Genomic DNA, 20,738 nt, shown 5'->3' with positions numbered 1-20,738 from the left:
CATGAAAGTAGAAAAGCGCTTTGCATCCTTGGTGCTCCTCCTGGCAAAACGGTGCAATACTATGCATTGGAAAGCACCGGGAGGCCCTTCACTCGTGGCATGGGTGGGTGCTGTTAAGAAATGGGGCGCAGCCGAAGAGGGAATACTCCGCACGGAAGAGGTTAAAAAAATTCGTAAACATCCCATTTCTATGCCTTGGGCCATACTACTCCACTCTTTCACACAAGAAACACTACCGACACCAGGATCTCAGTCTGCCGGTTCTCCGGGAGCGCTTGTAGTTCCTGCGGCTACCCGGGGTGACTCGCTGAGGGACGGGTTGCCCGACGGGTTGCGGCTGGCGGCCGCTAGGGCTTCCCCTTCCCCTCCTCCCCCCCCGCCCACGCCTGCCTAGCTGCCTGCCACAATGTACCGATTAGGCGATCACCCCCCCATCTGTAGCAATGTGCGACACAGTGTACCCCAGTTCTACACCCTGAGTTTGTTTAAGTTTATATGAAGACTGGCATATCACCATCCCTACGATATAGTGCTAACACAGAGAGCACGCCTTACACCCCAGCGTACACCGAAGGCTGCCTCGCGTGGGTGCTGACACCACTCCACCGCTCATCCCTTAGACCCATCATCGACTCTGAGGCTGTGGGAGAGATTGTAGACCACGATGTTACCTACTCTCATGACAAAATGTATAATGAATGTGAAATTTTTCGTGTCTACCAATGCCATTAATACTACTGTGATGTACGTGAATACAAAAAATGCCCCAAAAAATATTTTTCTAAAAAAAAAAAAAAAAGTAGCTGGCAGCTGGTCAGAAATTGAGTTACAACAAGTCTAAAATCAAACACCATCTAGTCGTAAATTATATAGCAGTTTAGTATCGAGCAGCAGTTTTTCCAAAATCAAACATCGGCTAGCAATTGTAATAGCATCTAGCATGAAATTGAGGCGTCTCTAGCCAAGTAGGAGTTGATGCAGAAGCACGGAGCTAGTTTCAAATTGAGTAGCCGGTAGTCCAGAATCGATGAGCAGCAGCAAGCCCAGAATGCAGCAGGCAGATAGTTTGAAATCAGGCAAGAACTAGTTCTGAACTGAGCAAGCAGTTAGTCCTGAATCAATCAGCAGCTAGTCCAGAAGCAGGAAGCAGCTAGTTTAGAAACAGAAAGCAGCAAGCTGAAAAATAAGCAGCAAATAGTCAAGAATCACAAAGATGTTAATGTGAAATTGAATATTAGCTTTTCAGAAATCGAGCAGCAGCTAGAGTTGAATTGAGCGACAGCCAGGGTGAAATGAACAGGTTGAAGATTGATCTGAGCATGCATTGTTTGGCACTGTAATCTTCGGTGTAAGCGAGGTGGCTGTTGTTCCTCTTTGAGCCCCTCACTTACTGAGATGCTTGTAGTGAAGTTCTCTTGGTTCTTTTACTGTTATTGGTTTTGTAGGATATATCCCCATGCTCATTGATTTCTACACTTTATGCTATTGAAAATCTTCCTGCCAAATAACAGGTAACAACTATTGCTTTTGAGTCTTTAAACTGGAAGTGAATGTTGATCACCCATATTATTTTCCACAGATTCCAGGAACAACCTCCCTAGGGATGTCCATCTTTAACTTAAGCAATGCCATCATGGGCAGTGGAATCCTGGGCCTGGCCTTTGCTTTGGCCAATACTGGAATCATGCTCTTTGTGTAAGTAGCTCTATGTTTTTATTTATTTGTGTGTTTTATGTAGACCTCAAGCGCCAATGTTTGTTATGTAAGAGTTGTTTCTGTGGCTCCTGAGCTAATCAACAGGGAGAAAAAAAAACAACGCTAAGTGCTCCTTTCTTCTCAAAGTTCCTTGGAAGAGTTATTTACCAAAGAGGTCCTATGTCAATGCTCGAGTGGAGGAAGGGAGTCATTGTTGCTGAATTTGCATTCTGATACTTCTTTTCTTTTGAATCTCCCTTTACAACCATGACTACAAGTCCCATAATGCAAAGAAAAAACTGTAGTGGATGAGCTACTCACACACGGATCGGGGAAACTGGAGAGCTCTGGTCATGGAGGCTTAAAGGTCTGGACACCTTAGAAACCATGAACTCAGCAGGCAGAAACACAAAACGGCCATTACTTAGACCTCATATATTTTTTTATTACATTTTGAAAACCAGCGATCACTTCAATGCATAAACAATAATACTGATACTCAGAATCTCAAATACCTCTTTGCTTATTTGCAAAATCAGATGCTTATTGTTCATTACTCAGTTGTTTTGTACAGAAAAAGCATAGCTAGCATCATGATAGATAAAAAGCACTGTTTTTATGGTTGAAAACCACATAGCTCGCATATTAGCAGCTAGAAAGGCAGAATTACACCTTATTGTAACCAACTGCCTTACTTTATTTATTTATGGATTGTTTTTCGGGTTTGTTAAAGCGTACAATTACCATGGATGGCTTCCTGACGCTAAGAGTGAAAGAGGAGGGCAGAGAAGAAACATAGGCTCTGATTAAGAGTCTGGCGGACTGGTTACTCAGTCACAAATGTGACGAATATCCTGTCGCCGTACAAGTCCATAATATCCTAGGGCACTTGTAATACGCCGGACGGGATATCCGTCACATTTGTGACGGAATAACCCATCAGCCAAACTCTAAATTAGGTTTAATTGGTGTATAGCCGGATTTTCCTCAATTTACAAAAAATGAAGTAAAAGTGTTTGCAACTGAAGATGAAAAGGGAGAGAATTTCAGAAGCAAACTGCAGAGATTGAAAAAGCAAGGTCTCCTGTTCTGGAACAACATTGTTGAGAGAGCAAGGAGCCTGGCTAGGCAGACTGGTGGCCTATACGAGTTGAAGGTAGAGGGGGCCTGAATTTTGTGTGGCTTTGAAAACTAGACAAAGAGCTTTCAAGGGGAGCCAGTGGAGGGCATTGAGTGCCGAAGATGCTGAAGATTATTTAAGTACAGACAAGGCAATTCTGGCAACCCTGTTTTGTAATCATTGGAGGCGCTGGATGATGCATTCGGGGGCAACATGTAAAACAGCATTACAAGTCTTCTGAGTATGGTAGACTGGACCATCAGAGGACAGGAATTTTTAGTGAGTTAAGGTACATTTTTCCTAGAATTTTAAAAATCAGAAACCAAGTGGAAACTAGCTCACTCACTTGTATATGAAAGACAAATTCTAGTCAAAAGGGAATCCTAAGTTATGTACTTTTGTAACTGGGATGGGCGGGAGGCCCAGGTACAGTAGCTAAAGGTTGAGAGAGACCAGATCAGGAGATCTCTGTGAAGGGATGAGCATGATTTCAGTTTTGTCTACATTGATTTTGAGGGAATTCCGAGACGTCCATTCAGTGTGTCATGCAGTGTTTAAATTGAGTGTACCTCTAGAAGCTGAATCGGTTAAAAAGAATAGAATTTAGGTTTAATCTGGGTAGCTAAGAGGGATGAAACCAACAGACAGGATCAGTTGAGTCAGTGGATGCACAAAGATGTTTAAGAGTGAGGGGCTCAAGAAAGACCGCCTCAGGGTCTCCCTGAGATACTGACTTGAAGTAGATTAAAATGGGAAGATAGTAACCACCTGAGAGAGATTTGCAAGGTAGGATTTTATCTAAGCCAGGGCCCACTCTCGTACCCTCCATTTACTGAAGATGGGTCAACAGTAAGTAATGTTACACAGTGTCAAATACTGCCAAGATTTCCAACATCATCCAGAAGGCTGTTAGCATAACAAATCCGCAATATTTGGCAGTTTGTTTCCCTGTCTAAGAGCTTAACTAAGAACAGTAGAAGAGAAAAAGATAAACACTTTTGATGTAGGAGAGGTCAACATTAGGTTTCTTAAATAATCGGATTATTAATGCGGTTTTCCATATATGGGGTACCTGGTCTGAGTAAACAGAAGCATTTCATAGATGAAGAAGAATAGAAGTTAAAGGGCTAGGCGATGTCTAAAAGATTCTGTGGCACATGTCTCAAAAAGAGAGCAAGATTAAACTGAGGCCAGACGAGTGGGATAATCTTACCTAAGAATAGATGTGATAGAGGTGAATTTAGGAGCAGATGGAGATAGGGGAGGAATGTGTTATCCAGATCAGAATTCGTTGGGGGTGGCAACACAATTTGGCAGATATTGCCAACCTTGTTAAAAACAAATATTTAGGTAGATAATAGCACAAACTTTGGGAGTGAGTTCACTTGGTGCTAAGACAATCAGGAACCTGGATGGATTGGAACACTTTAAAAAGTTCTTTAGATGGGTTGCTGGCATTAGAAATGAGGGCTAAAAAATTAGCAGTTTTGACTTCTAAATATCACCCTTTTATCATTTTGAAGCACCATTCTTAAAATGTGTTTTGTGGATTCAGCGTAGTTGATTTACCATAGGCTTTCGAGATCTTTACTGTAGGCTTTTACATTTCTTAATGTAGTAGTGTATCAAGTGGCTGAAGTGGTAAGACAGTAAGGATGTGATGTTTTAGCAGGAAGAACAACATCAATGGTAGATGAGACCCATTCCGTAGAGTGATGGGGCGTCGAATCCAATGAAGGTGAAGAAAGACGCAAAGGCATGGGATGATTATAAAGTCTATTTTTGTAATCCTGAAGGTTAAGACGACTCCAGTGATGACATGGGTTGGAGGGGGGCAAATACTTTAAATTTGTAGAAATGGTTGTGGCTGGAGAAAGAGAAAAAGGAATGCAGCAGTGATCGATCCAGGAGAGGGGAAATGGAGGCTGACTCACAATTGAAGAATTAAGGGTAAAGATTAGCTCAAGAGTGTGTCCTGCTATATCGGTGTAGCCACAGACCAATTACTTAAGATTTATATCCTTAAGGGTAGCAGTACAATTACAGAACAGGTTATTGTTGAGTGTTTCGTCACACAGATTGAAGTCTACCAATGTGAGCAAGTGGGAGTGACTGATCCGCAATAGGGTTATAACATTTGTGAAAGAATTTGCTAACTTACTACAATAAGACGGAGGTCGATATAGCTGAGGATACCTCAAATATCACTTGTATTTGATATTTTAATAGTAAAACCTAATAGTTTAGCATTCTTAAAAGGGTCAAGGGGCAAAGGTGTTAATGTGATTGTGAGCTATCATAACTAGTCGGCCCCCAGAGCTACTGGGCGACATGAAAAGCAGTATAGTTATAAGAGCATCAGGTCCGGGCAACCACTCAGGTCCTGACGTGTCTGAAGTCCAAGCTTTGGTGATGAATAAGATATCTATCTTTTGTCTGGTTTGTATATTTGAAATTTCGTGTGCATGTTTGTTATTCAACAAGCATTGACCAGTGCTCATGTAATGGAATGGGAGATAGAGGAAGCAGATTGGTAGTGGGAGAGGTTGTGTTACCGATGAAGCCACTGAGATGTGGAGTATATGAAAGAAGATTTAGCCTTGCATTACTAGATGAAAATGGGTGAGGAATAATAGATTGATTGAGAGCAAAAAGCAAGCTTTTGGAATATGTGATGCAATGATTACCTGTGATATCCATTTTGACTCCTACATTTAGATGAGCAGCGTAGTTGGTGCTGGCTGAAGACAGTGTGCGGATAGGCACAGACGGCCTTGTTTTAGGAGCGGCTTCAGAGTGCCAGAGGCACGGCTGCATCTCCAGTGTGTTTAAATGGCCACCACCAACCATCAGGCAAGGGATTGTATTCCAAGTGTCTAGGCAATATGACGCATGCAGGAAGAGACAGAAAGAAGCAGGAAAGTGAAGTAGACGGGAGGCCAGCAACTCCTGGTGTTTGGTGCCTAGCGCCCTAGGTACTGCACCTTCTGGTAAAAGAAATTATAAATTCAAATAGCAAAGACAGTTAATTAGTGTCAAAATGTAAAACTAAAACTAAAAAAATACTTAATGAGGTGAGCACAGTCTGCGAGAGACAGGCGCTTCGCACTTCACCAGGAAAAGAAAAGTGGTCCCAAGTAAAAATAAGTACTTTGCTGCCAAGGCGTAAGGTGGTGCGGGTGCAGCCTCTATTTTCAAGTTTCTAGCGCGTCCCACTTGTACAAAGATGAAGAATGTGTCCTTCCAAATGACTTACAGTCTGGCAGCTGTGCTGCAAATCTTTTTCCTTATTCTCCGGTGCCACCAATCCCAGAACACTTCTTATTAGTCACCTTTTTTACCTTTCTTTTATGCTTAGACTCACCAAGATAAGGCCCTCCATGCACACCACCTAGTGCCCTACTTCCTGTATCGCACCTATAGGGATCCCCGGGAAGCCTAGTGCTGCTCCTCTGTTTGAGCCTCAGTCTTTGCAGCTCAGTGGCCACGTTATGTTATTTAGCCCACTGTGCAGCTGCAAATTCCTCATATTGTTCCTGGGTCTCTTGGAACTTTTGACTTTGCATTGATGCCGTCTACTGATTCAAACTTTGCTTCCGCCATGTGCGCCTCGATATTGTGACCTCTACTCTGGCTTCCATATAGATAGTTTTGGGGTCCACAGAGTCTGATATTTTTATACACTGCCCCCAGTAAAGCAATCAGAATGCGTTCTCCCTGGGCAAAGCCAACATCTGAGCTCCTGTTGTGGTATCCGTAGCCCGTGGCTTCTCTGTCCTGGATCTCCAAGGACTGAGATAACATTTTTCTGCAGTTGAGAAAATGTAGTTTCTCCCCATAACGGTTAGAGCAAGGTAGGGCCTCAGCTTCTGCAGGAGTTTGCTATTCTTAAAATGCTCTGCGTTTCAGAGAAATATGTAACACTGGCTATGTCTTCGTCACACATATATAGGTCTTGTCTCTGTTAAACCCTCAAAAATGTCTTCTTATATGTCCCTCGCTGTCCACTACACCAATTGAGCGATCTGTCCTGCTCTTACCATGAGCACCGGACAGCCTCTGTCTGACCACCAGATGCCCTAGGCGGGTCAATGGCAGCATCACCGATCCGGAAATGGCACTCTCAGTCTCAGGCCTTACATCCCCATTCTGCCTCCACCGTCCCCGCTTCCTTTTCAGCTTGGAAGCTTGGCTTTCAGCAGAGTATTCTTCTGCCAAGTCTGCTATCTTGTGGGTTGTGTCGTTGTATAGTGCATGCCTAAGGGAGCAGAGCCATGGTACAACGGGATGCCCTTGCGCAGTGAGCATATATCCTTGGCTGCACTGACTTTTCAGTAACACATAGGCTCACTCTGTTCTTGTGCTCCGCAGCTGCTACTACATATGTGCCCACCTCAATCCAAGGTGGAACAGCGGTCTTCTTATTGTCTATCCATCGCCTCCCCACACACACTGAAATTTGAGAATTCTGGATGATGTACCTTCCCACAATGCTCATCAGCCACTATCGCTCCCTTCCTCCACTCGAGTATTGAGATGGAACCTTGCCGCTAAACAACTCATCCAATGAACTTTGAGAAGAAGTGAACACTTTGCTTTATTGACAGCTAACCTGAGAGCTCCAACCGAAGCGTAGTCTGATTTGTAATAGTGCTTCATGACTGACAATGAGTCTGCCATCTCTACACAAAGGTTACAGAGTGTAGGTGCTGGAAACTTGCAGAGGTAGGCAGGTGGGAGTGTTTAGAAGGATTGAAATCACTGACTCGTTAAAACAAAAACAGTTAGTCATGATCGAATCTCATTGGTAGAGGTCCCAGTTACAGGAAGAAATGATTTTATGAACCTTTTATAAAAAGAATGACAAAGCACAGAAACAATACGTTTCAAATTAAAAATTTTAAATTACATTTTTTCAAACATCTCTAAACATTGGCATGTACTAAAATGCAGCACAGTCCATATAACGATAAAAATAGATAGCACTCTGGTTTGCCTCGTGCAAAATATGTGAGATCTCAAACCAGTCCTGGCTTCACCCAAGAGACGTTTGCATTTGGGTATTCTTAGTTTCACTTTTTCCATGTTAGTTAGACAATTGCCAATAATATAACATAAAATTACTTACAATTCAATTGATGACACTAGCAGTCCCAGCAATGACCGCTACAAAGATGTGACAGTCTCAAGATGTCTGAGGTAATGGGGATACTTGGCAGCTGGGCTTCTAATATTTAAATAAAATACAACAAAAACCACATAACAGTTTACAAGGTGCAACTATGACCGCTTTGAATTTTATTTTCTCCATTAAAGTTCAATAGATGGCCAAAAAGCCATAGGACAGCAACTGGATTCAGAACCAAGAAATAGTCTGCTAGAATTTCCTCTAATGCAACTTTTAATTGCAGTTTGCAAATAAATGAAGGAGGAAAGTAAAATATTTGCATTTCTGTAGTTTTGTTGTAGTACAAAAAAAGTGCTTCCTTTTCCCCCCATGTACTTCATTGTCAGGTATAGGCGCATTAGCAAATGTAATTATTTTTAGAGGCCATTTCGTCGCTGTCTTGCGTTGCTGTGTGATGTACTTTGTGGAATCGCTTTATTTGTCAAGTAAATGCCTTTTTCTGCTTTGTCGATTTCTACTGCGAGAAAGTAATTGCCTGGAGCCATCTGGCATCCTCCCTTGGAAGGCTGTAACGCAATTATTTGTTCTGATTTAATAATGATAAGTTAATGCTTAGGATGCTTTCAATAGTGAATGCCCTGTGTAGCTTGTGTGGCATAAGCTTTTATTGTTGTCCAGTTTGTTAACTTCTTTAAACAAAAAAGGTTTGATGACCAAAGTTATTTAAATATTGCCCCGTATATGAATCAATTCACAAAAGCATTTTTAGGTCTCGCCTGAGCCAGTGCATGCGTTGCTCTGGCGAGACATTTAGTGTGTGGGCTTTTAAAAGTGCTGCCGCAGCTTTTTGGCTGGCATAGAGCGTGCGATTACACGCACAATGATGAGCAGAGGCGACATCTGGCTTTCCTCTCTCGTCATGGTGCGCGCATATCGCACACCACTCGCCAGCCTGCTTTCACTTTTGCGGTCGTGAGCGCCACCTCTCTCCCACCACAGAGCGCGTCCCGCTGCCCCCGCTGGCTGCTGCTGCTCCCGGCGCCATCTGTCTTTTCTCACCTTCTGACTTTATTTTTCTGAGTGCAGTTTGGCCTCTTCCACTGGTATAGGGCGCTGGTACTGTCCTTGTGCACTGTACAGTGAAGCATTTCTCCGTGACAGCTGCAGCTTGTTTTATTTTTAACATCGATCCTCTCAGACACGTGCACACGCGCACCATGCCTCCTCTGTGGTTTCCTAACAAAGGTGGTAGGGCGGCACTCGGCCTGCATGGAAGTTTGGGGGCAGTGCATCGAAAAAGTGTAATAAGGCAGTAACTTTATGAAAAACGTATTACTGTGGCTTTCTGTAATGGCTCATTAAGCCTTACCGCGCGCAAATCACTTTGTATTTCCATGCTCCTCCACCCCCTTGCTCTCTGCTCTCACTACCCCCTCCCTTCTCCCCCTCCCTCCTTGTCAGTTACCGGGCTAAATTTCTGCGGCCGATGTTTCTTAATGAATTACAGTATATTTTTTAAATACTTTGGCTACAGCTTGTCATATTTTGATTCCATGGCCTTCTTCCAAATTGTTGTGTTTTTCAAACGCATGAGCATTTCAGTCCCACAGTCTTCCAACTGGATGAGTTGTATCCTTCCACAGCTGACTTGCGGAGTCTTTCTTTCACTTTCCTTTTCTGGGTTTTCCCCTGTCCGCTTGTTCGTCCTGACACTTCTACTGTAGCAACATGGTCCGAGCCCTCCAAGGCTTCCCAGATTGCTACTTTTGCCCCAGGCCTGCTCCTTCACTTGGCTGGCGGGTAATTTCCATGACCTCACCCGGGTCCGCTCCTACACTCTCCCCGAGCCCACGGACCTCGGTAGTGGCACCCAGGAGATCACACCAACTTTTGGACCTCTCAGGTAGTACTGCAGGACGTTCCAGAAGTACGGCCTCAGGACGGCTTCAATGTTCCTGTGGTGTTCATTGTGCCGCTAGGCCCCGCCCACTGGTGCAGCCGCTTCAGGCACTTCCTGGTTGCTGGGCCACTGGGGGTCGGCGGCGTCATCGCATCGGCTCCTCGCAGCCAGGGCATTCCGATTTGGTGCACTCAGCACCAGCCTATGGAGGCATGCTGGCTCAACAGCAGTTCTCCCAAAAACGGAGCACTTCCCCCACACTTGGCAATTGCACAAACTAGTGCTCCAACCTCCACCACTCACCAGGCACTTTCACTGTGGAGGGCACCGCACATCACCGGGGGTGCACACGCTTACCAGCTGCCAGGGGGAAGGGGAGAGAGCACTTCCTTAACAAGCTCTCCCCTCCTGCTGCTCCACACACCAAGGGCCCTTTCACCAGTGCTCGTCACACGCTTCCCAGCACAGTACAACCAGGAAGAAAGCGTTCACCACGTGCTTCTGCCCATCAGCCCCGGGAAGCCAACAAGCCTCACAAGATCACTGGGGGAGACCAAAGGGATGCACACAGGTAGGCCAGCACAGGTATTTCCCAGGTAAAGCGGTAGTCCTTCCAATAGCCCAACAGGCAGCAGTCCAGTCCCGTGACTGCCGTTCATTGACCGATTACCATAAAAAATTCAGAATCACTTTGGGTTTGTTGACGATACATTATACTAGTTGTGTCTGTTTGCCTTTCTTCTTCAGTATCAGAAAGCCTGATGTCAAAAAAGAAAATGATTGCTTACTTTCAGCATTTCATAATTACCGTGGCTTCTCAATTAACGCCACATAGAGAGTTCAGGGTTCTGTGTGTTTGTAACCAAGCCTTATATTAAGTTACCCCATCTGCTTTGAAAAATGTCTTGCTGGAGTCCCTTTAGTTCCGTTTTCATCATGGTATTTCGTCCTTCTTTCTGTCCCTAATTTTTAGGAAGCATGATCAGAAAGAGAAGCATTATCAGTGCACGCAGTGTTACTCTGAAACAAACTGGACCACCACTTTTGAAGATCACTATGCCTTTGGAAAGGCTTTGAGAACTCTTCTCCTCGCAGCCTAAGTTTATGTTATATCAAGGCCTATGTGAAATCTGGTCAAGTTAATAGCACCTAGGTGCCTTCTTCATGACACTTGTACATTCCTAAAACACATCAAACATTCCCGTTATGTAAGGCTTTCTTGCACAGAGAGGCGGGATCAAAGGCGCTCATAGAGAGCACATATGCCAACAGTACTGGCACATGTATGCAGAGGAATTTATCGGCACACTACTTATTCACACCGACAACATCACCAACAAGCATTGGCATAGCCAATAGGTCTCGCCTTTGGGACCTTATAAGTGTTTAGCCATGCAACAGTTGGTGTTGTTGCACTAAGGATATTGTGCTGCATACCTAAATACTTATAAGGTCCCAAAAGCGAGACCTATTGGCTATGCCAATGCTTGTTATTATGGGAAGTAGTACTACTGGAGTAGTCTTTTACTTAAATACATTCGTGAATTGGCCCCAAAGTGTTCAACTCCTTATTAGTTAAAGTGCAAAGGGGACACCGCCTTTTCTATTTCTACTAATTGTATATGAATATTACCTGAATATTCCCATTGCAGATGTTTTGATGCCAATAATTCATGGAGGCATGTAAGTAAGCAATCATTAAATTTGTAGAGCACTTCTTGTCAACCATGAGGGTATCCAGGCGCTGGCAGGGTCCAGTTGATTTACCACATAGCCAGGGCTTCAGGGACTTTTGGAACTGTGGAAGAGATGGGGAGGTCCGTAGATGAAAGGATAGCTAGTTCCATGTCTTTGCTGATAGTTAGGAGAAGGAGAGACCTCCACATCTGCTACATCAATGTGGGGGGGAGGTTTAGAGAAAGGGACGCAGAGTTGAGGTGTCTGGTGGGTTATTGAAAATTCAGGCAGGACCGCAGTTGCGTGGAGCCTTGTATGCAAGGGTCAGGAGCTTGAACCGGCATCTTTTTTTTACAGGGAGCCAGTGGAGTTCTCTGAGGTAGAGGGTGAGGTGGGTTCATCTAGGGAGATCCAGAACGAGTCTGGCTGCGGCGTTCTGTATGGTCTGTAGTCATCGGAGGAGGGGAGCTGCAATCCCGGCATAGAGGGCATTGCCGTAATCCATTTGGCTGGAGATGAGGGGCTGGGTGATGGTGACTCTTGAGCTTCTGTTACAGGAAGGGTACATAAAAGATTACAATGAGGGGCGGGGTGATGTGCGTGTGAGTATGTGTGTGTAAGAGCAAGAGAGAGTGTAAGCGCTGAAGTGTCCTGTGTTGAAATGTGAAATTAAAAAATCATGAAGTTGATACAAATATTTGAGTATTAAATGACTTTTGTGTTAAGTACAGTGTAAATAAAACAGTAGGTTTAAGTGTAGTGGGCTATTGAAGACGGGTGCAAACTCATTGGCGACACGCCTAGACTTTTTGCTTTGATAGAGCTGCTCTGTGTTGTCTTATGATGTTTGCGTTTGTAACACACAGTTATGGTGTTTAGGTTATTAAGCGTAGGCGGACAACTGTGGGTATAGTCTTATTTCAGGTTCCATGTCTTATACCTTCAATGGCCTACACAGCAATAGCATCAAGACTACCAGCACAGCTGATGTGTAGCGATGTGTAGATACTAGCTGAGAATGGTCCCTTGTGTACTCTGTGCAGCTAATTGAGCTGGCCGAAGCGTGTGCCTTTTTTCTAAAACATGCCTGGGTGACCAAGTTATGATCTGCATTGACTATACAGTCAACTGTTCCTCAAGAAGTAGTAGTAGAAGTCTGTCTTGCAAGCTACTGGTGGAGATTGTGATGTGAAGCCAGCAAATAAATACATGTGCATTCTAGTGGAAAATTATAAATATTTGTATTTTTTTATTATTTTTATGAAGAATGACTGAAATGCTTCCCTGGGTAAACTGCAGAGGTACGTTCACGACTGTAGGAGAATGTATTGGGTTCTAACCACAAACGTTTCTTGAAACAGTAATTTTGCCCCAATGCCTCTGCCTATTGATAAAAGAATGCCTAAAACTTTGTTTACCAACCCATGTGAATTCCCGCTTTATGAATGTCGGTCCCAGCACTGATAGTCGGAAGTGCCCTTTAACCCTTCTGAATAAAATCAAGGTCAAACGACATTTCCGTTCGTATTTGTGATCCAACAATGCTGACTTCATGTCACTGGAACACTAGACAACAGATTAACAGGTTAGGTACCAATCCAAAGAATATCACAATAATAAGACTGTAGTGGATATAACACAAAGTGAAAAGCCTTTGCTATGAACCAGTGGGAGAAGCAGCTTAAGGCACCAACTATGTGAACAGATTTGCTTTTCAATTAATAGCGTAAAATTACAGACCGGTCTCATCTCTGTACCCTCGTGAACAGTCCAATAGTCTTACAAGTCTCATTTCACCCCACGTTGGCTAACTCACTCTACCAACACATGTAAACAGCATAATTCCTCAACTTCAAGTGTTCGAGAAAGTCAACAGTTAGGACTGGAAACTAGAAAGAATTCCAAGAACTTCGTTTCCTTAACTCTGGAGTCCTCCATGCCTCTCTTTGTAAATATCTCAGTTACCTTCATAGTCTTTTTTCTTCCCCTCAATCACAGAAACACAAGAGACCCAAATTCTCTCAGCAACTTATTCTGTAGTCCCTCCATCTTTGTGCCGCCTTCATAGGCCTTGCCCCAACCCCTTGGTCCATCTCAGACACATCTCAGAAAGAAGGGCATCAATACAAAATGGCATGAATGGAAGACTTGGTAATTGTTACCCATACCTTCCCCTAATTGGATGACTGTGTTATTTTGTTGAACTGAGATATACAAATTAATCCTTCATTCACTATCTGATGACTGAACCTTTGTGGTATTCATCAATATTATCCATCTACTATGTGAATCCACACTTACACCAAATTCCCTCCACTGCTTCTTACCTTGGATCCACTCATTTACCATCATTCCACTACCACACACCATGAATAAAACATGCACTATTATTCCACCATCACCACTCTAGTAACCAACAAACTATACTACCATTCTATTAGAACCACACGTGCACCAACACCCTCTATACCTCCACAGATGCACCTGTATCTCACCACTAACACTATCTTTAACAACTGACCACCACTCTATGGATTCCCAGATGTATGACAATACCACCACATCTGCTCTCTGTGGATCAACTCAAGCACCATTATCTTAACACCACCCATCTGTGGATTGAATCATCTAACACCATCACTGTCTACATACTTATAGGCCACCATGAACCACTACTCTCTACAGCTGCACTTATTCATAACCATCTCTTCACAATCCTGTCTTTAAAATTAGCTGTGCATGGCTTCACTTATGCACCACCATCCTGTACCAACTATTTTTGAATTTATATATATTCAGCCATCTCACTAACTATCGGTCAAAAACGTTCTGCTATCTCATAACCACTCTCAATATATTTGGACATGCAACACCATCAGTGGCGTAACGAAAGTTGAAGGGGCCCCCCCTGCAAGGTACACAGAGGGGCCCCCGCTTCGGATTTAATCCGGAGCGCTCCAGCGTGAGTACAGTGCTGAGAGGGCCCCCTGCAGCTCGCGGGCCCCCCGCACTGCGGGGGATGCGGGGGCCTGTGTTACGCCCCTGAACACCATCTTATGATTGCTACTCTTTACTGACCCATAAATTAATTCCAAGTTCAGAAGCACTATTCTGTGAATCCATTTAAGCACTATCATTTAACCACCCTACTATATACGCCCACATATGCTACATTACTCGCTGTAATTCAGCTCTATGCAGCCAAATATTCCCCTCTTTCCCACCACATTTCTTTCCATTGATTTACCTGTGTGTCATCATTTTACAACCACTCTCGAAGTACCCTTACATGCACCGTTATTTCACTGCCACCATCCTTTTCTGATTCATACATGCATCACCACTCTAAATTCAGGCATACACCACCAATTTACAATCACCCCTCTCTATGTATCAGTCAACACATGTACCACAGCATCTACATGCTAAGGATCCACTGCTGCATCATTCCACCACCACATAGCATTGTTCCTCTCATTCACTATCATGTCACAACCGCTATCTGATCTCTCCACTCTGCACCTACCAACATGACTCTCCAGCAATTTATGTATCCATCCTAACACCTTTCTCTCTGAATCACACATACACCAAAACCTCACAATACACCTCACCACCACTAATCTCTGAAGCTAGACATAAACCAGGATCCTATCCACCCTTTCTCTGGTTTCACACATGCACCAGTCTCAAACTGCCATTATCTGCAGCTCGACTTATGTACTATCACCACCATTCTATGAATCCACACATTCACCACCATATGATCTCACTCTTTATGGATCCACACATGGACCGCCATCCCTCCATCACTCTATGGCTCCACACATATCTTAACATCCCTGTGATATCTTGCCATTGATCCTCAGGGAGTTCACCTATGCACCGTCATCCTACCATCACTCTTAATAATTCCACCCATACAACATTTTCATGTGGACTTCAGGGAAAATACTGTAGTTAATGCAAGATTGCATCCCACAGGTAACATCCTTCACATCTGGAAACTTCCTATGCCGACATTCAACGTGGTCTAAACTTTAAAGTGCAGACCACTCAAAAACTAGTCTGCACACCCACATCTTTTCTTACAACTTTCTACGGCTCCTATGCTTGAAGCGACACAGGTTTAGCTATCTCTACCATGCATGTACACCACCAAAACACTTCCCAGATGGGCCACATTATACATGCAAACTTTCCATGATCCATGCAGTGCATTTAATGCATGAACGTCCCACCTCTCATTACCGCAGCCTTCAAATGCAGGCATGATTATATGAGTACAACTCTGATCCTGTTACACAACATCAAATCACTACCCCTAGAAAGAGTCACCAGACGTCCCGTGTTTTCCTGGACAGTCCCGGATTTTTGAGGAATGTCCCGGTGTCCCAACGCTTTTTCCAATTTTAAATAAAGGTCCTTTTTTTTTGGTTTTTTTTTTCACAAATGTGAACTCCTACTGAAAAGCAGAACTGAAATGTTTGCGCGGCGCCTCGAAAGTCTTACATAAATCACATAATTCATATTTTTGTTTCCGGCATCACAAGAGGTCAGTGGGACTCCCAGCAGAGGAGACTGTGTGGGAATTATGGAAGGGGGGCACAGGGTGAATGTCGTGCCATAGCTAATATTATGTAGTCATAGCCTTATAAATGTGCATTTACAAGACTACTTTTACATCTGACCCCCTCCTACTTTGAAATAAATAAAAAAAGATCAATTATTTCAGACAATTCTGCTTTGTGGCATGAGTTCACACACACAAAACCGGGAAAGGCCATATATATACCTAGATCAGTATCAGCATGAGTCTCACTTCTATTTCTGTACGGTTCCGATTTTTACTTCTCCAAGTCTGGTCACCCTCCCTTAGATGCTACCTGACAGACACTATTTTATTCCTAGCACTCCCACGGGGTAGCACACTCACATCAGCACCTCATAAGGAGTCAAGCTCAGTGCTTGCATGTACACTACAATACGATTCTCATATAGAGAAATTAAAGAATACATCTGAATGGGAACAAAAAATAACATTTCACAGACTGTCATTATGTGTGTCTCGCTTCTGCTCAGAGATAAAGTAAATATTTTTCGTGTAAGACCTACTTCTGTTTCTATTCAGCCTTTATCTGGTACTTTGCGTGCAGCTAATGTGTTGTATTGTATTGTATTGTAATTGCATTTGTATAGCGCTTACTACCCCTGACGAGGCATCAGAGCGCTTTTTTTCGGAGAGTAGCAGGCTACTCCGGGACCCATAGTGGATTAGTGTCGAATTAGTAGAGTGAAACATGCAAGTACATTTTAAGTGGTGGATAGTTTAGTCAGTTATTTGGATTCGGAATGATAGAAGAGGAAAAAATGTTTGTATTTATATAGCGTTTGTTACCCCTGATGGGGTGTTGAAGCACGCTACTCCAGAAACCCATAAAGGATTGGTGGTGAATTAGTATGGTGAAATGTGAAAGTAACTTCAGTGGTGGATATTAGTCAGTTATTTGGAGTGAGGATAGCGGAGGGATAGAAGAGGAAGAAAGGTTTGCATTCATATAGCATCTGTTACCCCTGATGAGTTTTAAAGCGCTTTTCTGGCGTGTAGCACACTACTCCAGGACCCATAAAGGACTAGTGTTGAAAATTAGTATAGTGAAATATGAAGTCATTTTAGTGGTGGATATGTTATTCAGTTATTTGGATAGAGAAGGGTAGGTGGCGGTATAGAAGAGCGAAAGAGGTTCGTATTTATATAGCGCTTGCTACCCCTGATGGGGTTTGAAGCGCTTTTTTGGCCAGTAGCACGCTACTCTGGAACCCATAAGGATTAGAGTTGAATTAGTATGGTGAAACATGAAATTAATTTGAGTGGTGGATATGTTAGTCAGTTATTTGGATTGAGAAGGGTTGGGAAGGGATAGAAAAGGGAAAAAAGGTTTGCATTTATATAGCGCTTGTAACCCTGATGGGGTGTTGAAAAGCTTTATTGGCGAGTAGCACGCTACTCTGGAACCCATTAAGGATTAGTGGTGAGTTAGTATAGTGGAATATGGAACTTGAGAAGTGAACATGTTAGTCTGTTATTGTGATTGAAAAGGATAGTGGAGGGATAGAAGAGTGAAGGATTTTTATTGTATTTTATTTATTTATTTCTTTAGGTCATAGCAGTAGGAGGAGGCTTTTGGGTGAGTAAAAAGGGTTTTTGGAGGGGAAGAGTCAGAGGGAAGAGTTTAGAGAGGTTTATTTTGGGGGATTGGTATAGTAAAAGAGGTGTCAGATGATGCAAGGAGGGGTAGAGTAGGAGAGAGTCTAGAAAGGGTTATTTTGGGGATCATAGTAGTGGTATGGGGTTTGGGATAAATGAGAAAGTGGATGTAGAGGATAGATGTATAGGGTGAGAGATAGGGTAGTGCATTTCAAAGAGTAGTAGAAAGTAGTTTGAGATGAGTCAGAAAGTTGGGCTAGAAGATATATTGAGAGAAGTATAGGCTGAGAAATAGGGTAGTGCATTGGAAATGCAAATTAGAAGAAAGTGATAAATATATAGATCCATAAGTACATTGAAAGAATATTGATGCATAAAGGAGGTAATTATATGTAGATTAAAGATATTGATAGAGGTACAGGATGAGAAATAGGGTACTGCATTGGATATGCTTTTTCAGGAGAAAAGTAACAGACACACAGATCCAAGTACATGGAGGTACATAGATGTACAATGGAAGCAAGTACATGTAGACCACAGATGATTTTTTTCCTTTTTTTAACAACATAATTATTCTCCATGTTTATACAAAGCAATACACAAAGATAGGTACAGATCTATAGTGAAAAAAAATTGTGGGTGGGTATTACTGAATGGGAACATGGGCAGCATTTCTGGTCCTGGTCCCGTCCAGTTTCGAACAGGCAACTGCCCTTGTCCTCTCCGCCCATAGCCTCGATTCCCGGACTGAGACGCCCTCACCCTGGCCTTTTATAGCCCTAGTAATCAGGTGACCCCTTCAGCCAATGGGAACCCTAGTCCTAACACTATCCAATCACAACACTACCCCTAAAATCTGGTACCAGTAGGAGACCAGGACCTTACAGCCAATCTTAACCCTAGTCCAAGCAACCAGTCAGTTTAAAAAACCCTCTCTACATCCAATAGAGGCCCTAGCCCTACCATTAGTCCCAACCCATGTCCAAGCTACCAATGGCACAGGAAGCACTAGTCCCTACTTCCAATAGAAAGCCTAACCCTACTCTTAGTCCCACACCTATTCCAGCAACCAATCACACATCAGAAGCCCTAATCGCTACTTCCAATTAAAGACCTAACCCTAGCCCTAGTCCCAACAACCAATAACACAGGAAGCCCTAGTCCCTACTTCCAATAGAAATCCTACCCTAGCCCTAGTCCCAACCCTACATTCATTGAATCACAGACCCAGAAACCAATCAGAACCGTGAAATACCCAACCAATGAGGACACTAACCCTAATCCAATAGATTCACCAGATCCAACCACCAATCAGTGTACACATGTACCAAACAATAGCAGACTATATAAGGTCCCAGCTACCTCAGACATGGTTTGCTGGCCAGGGAGTTGGAAGCTGCTGCTCTATTCAGAAAACTCATAGGAGACAGGCAGGCTCAATCCACACTTTGGACTTCTGCAGGTAAGGGCCTAACAAACTTGTCCTTTAACAATACTGTTTGAATAGAACTTTACTCCCTCTCCTGGCCAAAAAACGAAGTGCACAGTCCCTATTAAATACAGTTTAAACAGCACACAACAGATTACTGCTGTCTCAGAGCACCCTCTGATGTGGAATATCCCTGTTGCTGGGGGAGGGGGGGGGGGGCGGGTTTCACTGACTTGTTAACACATAAAGGTCTAAGCACAGAGCAAAGGAGAAATTTGGAAGGAAAAATTGGTAGTCACGGGGAATGAGGGAAAAACTACAGAGTTTGGACAGCAAATCCCACAATTCAACAGGTCAAATAAAAGCAGTCACGGGCAGGAAAAACCACAAGTTTAAACACAAAACAGGTGATAGGTTATGCAATCACGGGCAGGTTACAAGTGCAATTTTTAAACTGTAACAACCACAGGCAAAGACAGCTAAAGAAATGTAAAAAAAGAAAAGATGATGCAATCACAGGTAGGGAAAATCATATTTAGGGAAGAGTCAGCACTAGTCTGCCTCCTTACCACTTCTAGGACCCTGCTGACTGCAATCTGGGGCACAGGTAGGCTGCAGCTCACAGGATGGAGGAGAATGATTTGGGGTGCACCCAGCAAAGCCTTAAGGGGCCTGGGCAGGTGTGAGAGGAGGGCTCAGATTTGCTTGGAGCTGGGGAAACCAATCAGCAGTCCTAGGTCTGCTGGCCTGGGGGGTGGGGCTGGGACTGGGAAGCTGCTCTATTCAGAAATCTCCCGGGACACAGACAGGCTCAATCCACACTTTGGTCTTCTGCAGGTAAGGGCCTAACAAACTTGTCCTTTAACAATACTGTTTGAATACAATTTTACTCCCTCTCCTTGCCAAAAAACTAAGCTCACAGTCCCTATTAAATACAGTTTAAACAGCACACAGCAGATTACTGCTGTCTCAGAGCACCCTCTGATGTAGAAATTTTTTTCCTTGTAACATGCACTATGTGAGGCTGTGAGCAGTGTTTTTCAAATGTCAATTTTGATGTACTGCGCGATTAACATGGAACTTGGCCACTGCGCTGTAGTTATAAATGGTGACACTGAGTATACCAGCACAGTTGGTTTAATTTTTTTGAATTTTTCTTTTTTTATTTTTTGTGTGGAATTTAGCTACATTAATTTTCACTCCCATGGTGTAGCACATGCATGTGTCCAATGGAGGGTGGTAAAGGAATTCGGAAATAGGACTCCTCAATAAGCCAACTTTCATTTTGCATCAATGTGAAACAGTGTATTAAATGCCGGATCAACCGATCAACGGATATCAGATTGATACCACATGTTAGGGCCGTAGAATACAGCAAACAGAATGATATACATGTACTATATTACAAGAAATATACAAAAGAAATACCTGGAGAACTAGGTGCTGCGAGCGATGAGCAGTGGGGTTGCACTTCATTTGAAGGGCATGCTTCACTTAGATTAAAAGCACCTTCCAGCTATCTTCTTCTCTGGTAGCGGCTGTACTCTTGTTTTATGTTCTCAAATATTTGCTCTGGGTTGA

The 20,738-nt window shown here is 43.4% G+C and overlaps 1 protein-coding gene and 1 long non-coding RNA gene across 3 annotated transcripts in view; one reads left to right on the top strand and one right to left on the bottom strand.

The window, feature by feature from the left end:
• Positions 1-20,738, bottom strand: part of LOC146855532 (uncharacterized) — a 552,836-nt gene that overhangs the window by 45,235 nt on the left and 486,863 nt on the right. The gene's annotated exons all lie outside the window — the stretch shown is intronic.
• SLC38A1 (solute carrier family 38 member 1) overlaps positions 1-20,738 on the top strand; it is a 408,924-nt gene that overhangs the window by 145,003 nt on the left and 243,183 nt on the right. Inside the window, exon 4 of the mRNA XM_085653365.1 lies at positions 1,580-1,695. Within this exon, the coding sequence (XP_085509491.1) occupies positions 1,580-1,695 (116 nt within the window). The remainder of the gene's footprint in view (positions 1-1,579; positions 1,696-20,738) is intronic.

This window comes from Triturus cristatus, chromosome 4_1 (assembly GCF_964204655.1).
Source record: "Triturus cristatus chromosome 4_1, aTriCri1.1, whole genome shotgun sequence".
Taxonomy (NCBI): Eukaryota; Metazoa; Chordata; class Amphibia; order Caudata; family Salamandridae; genus Triturus; species Triturus cristatus.
The sequence above is the reverse complement of the archived record's forward strand: the minus strand, read 5'-3'. Positions and strand labels throughout refer to the sequence as shown.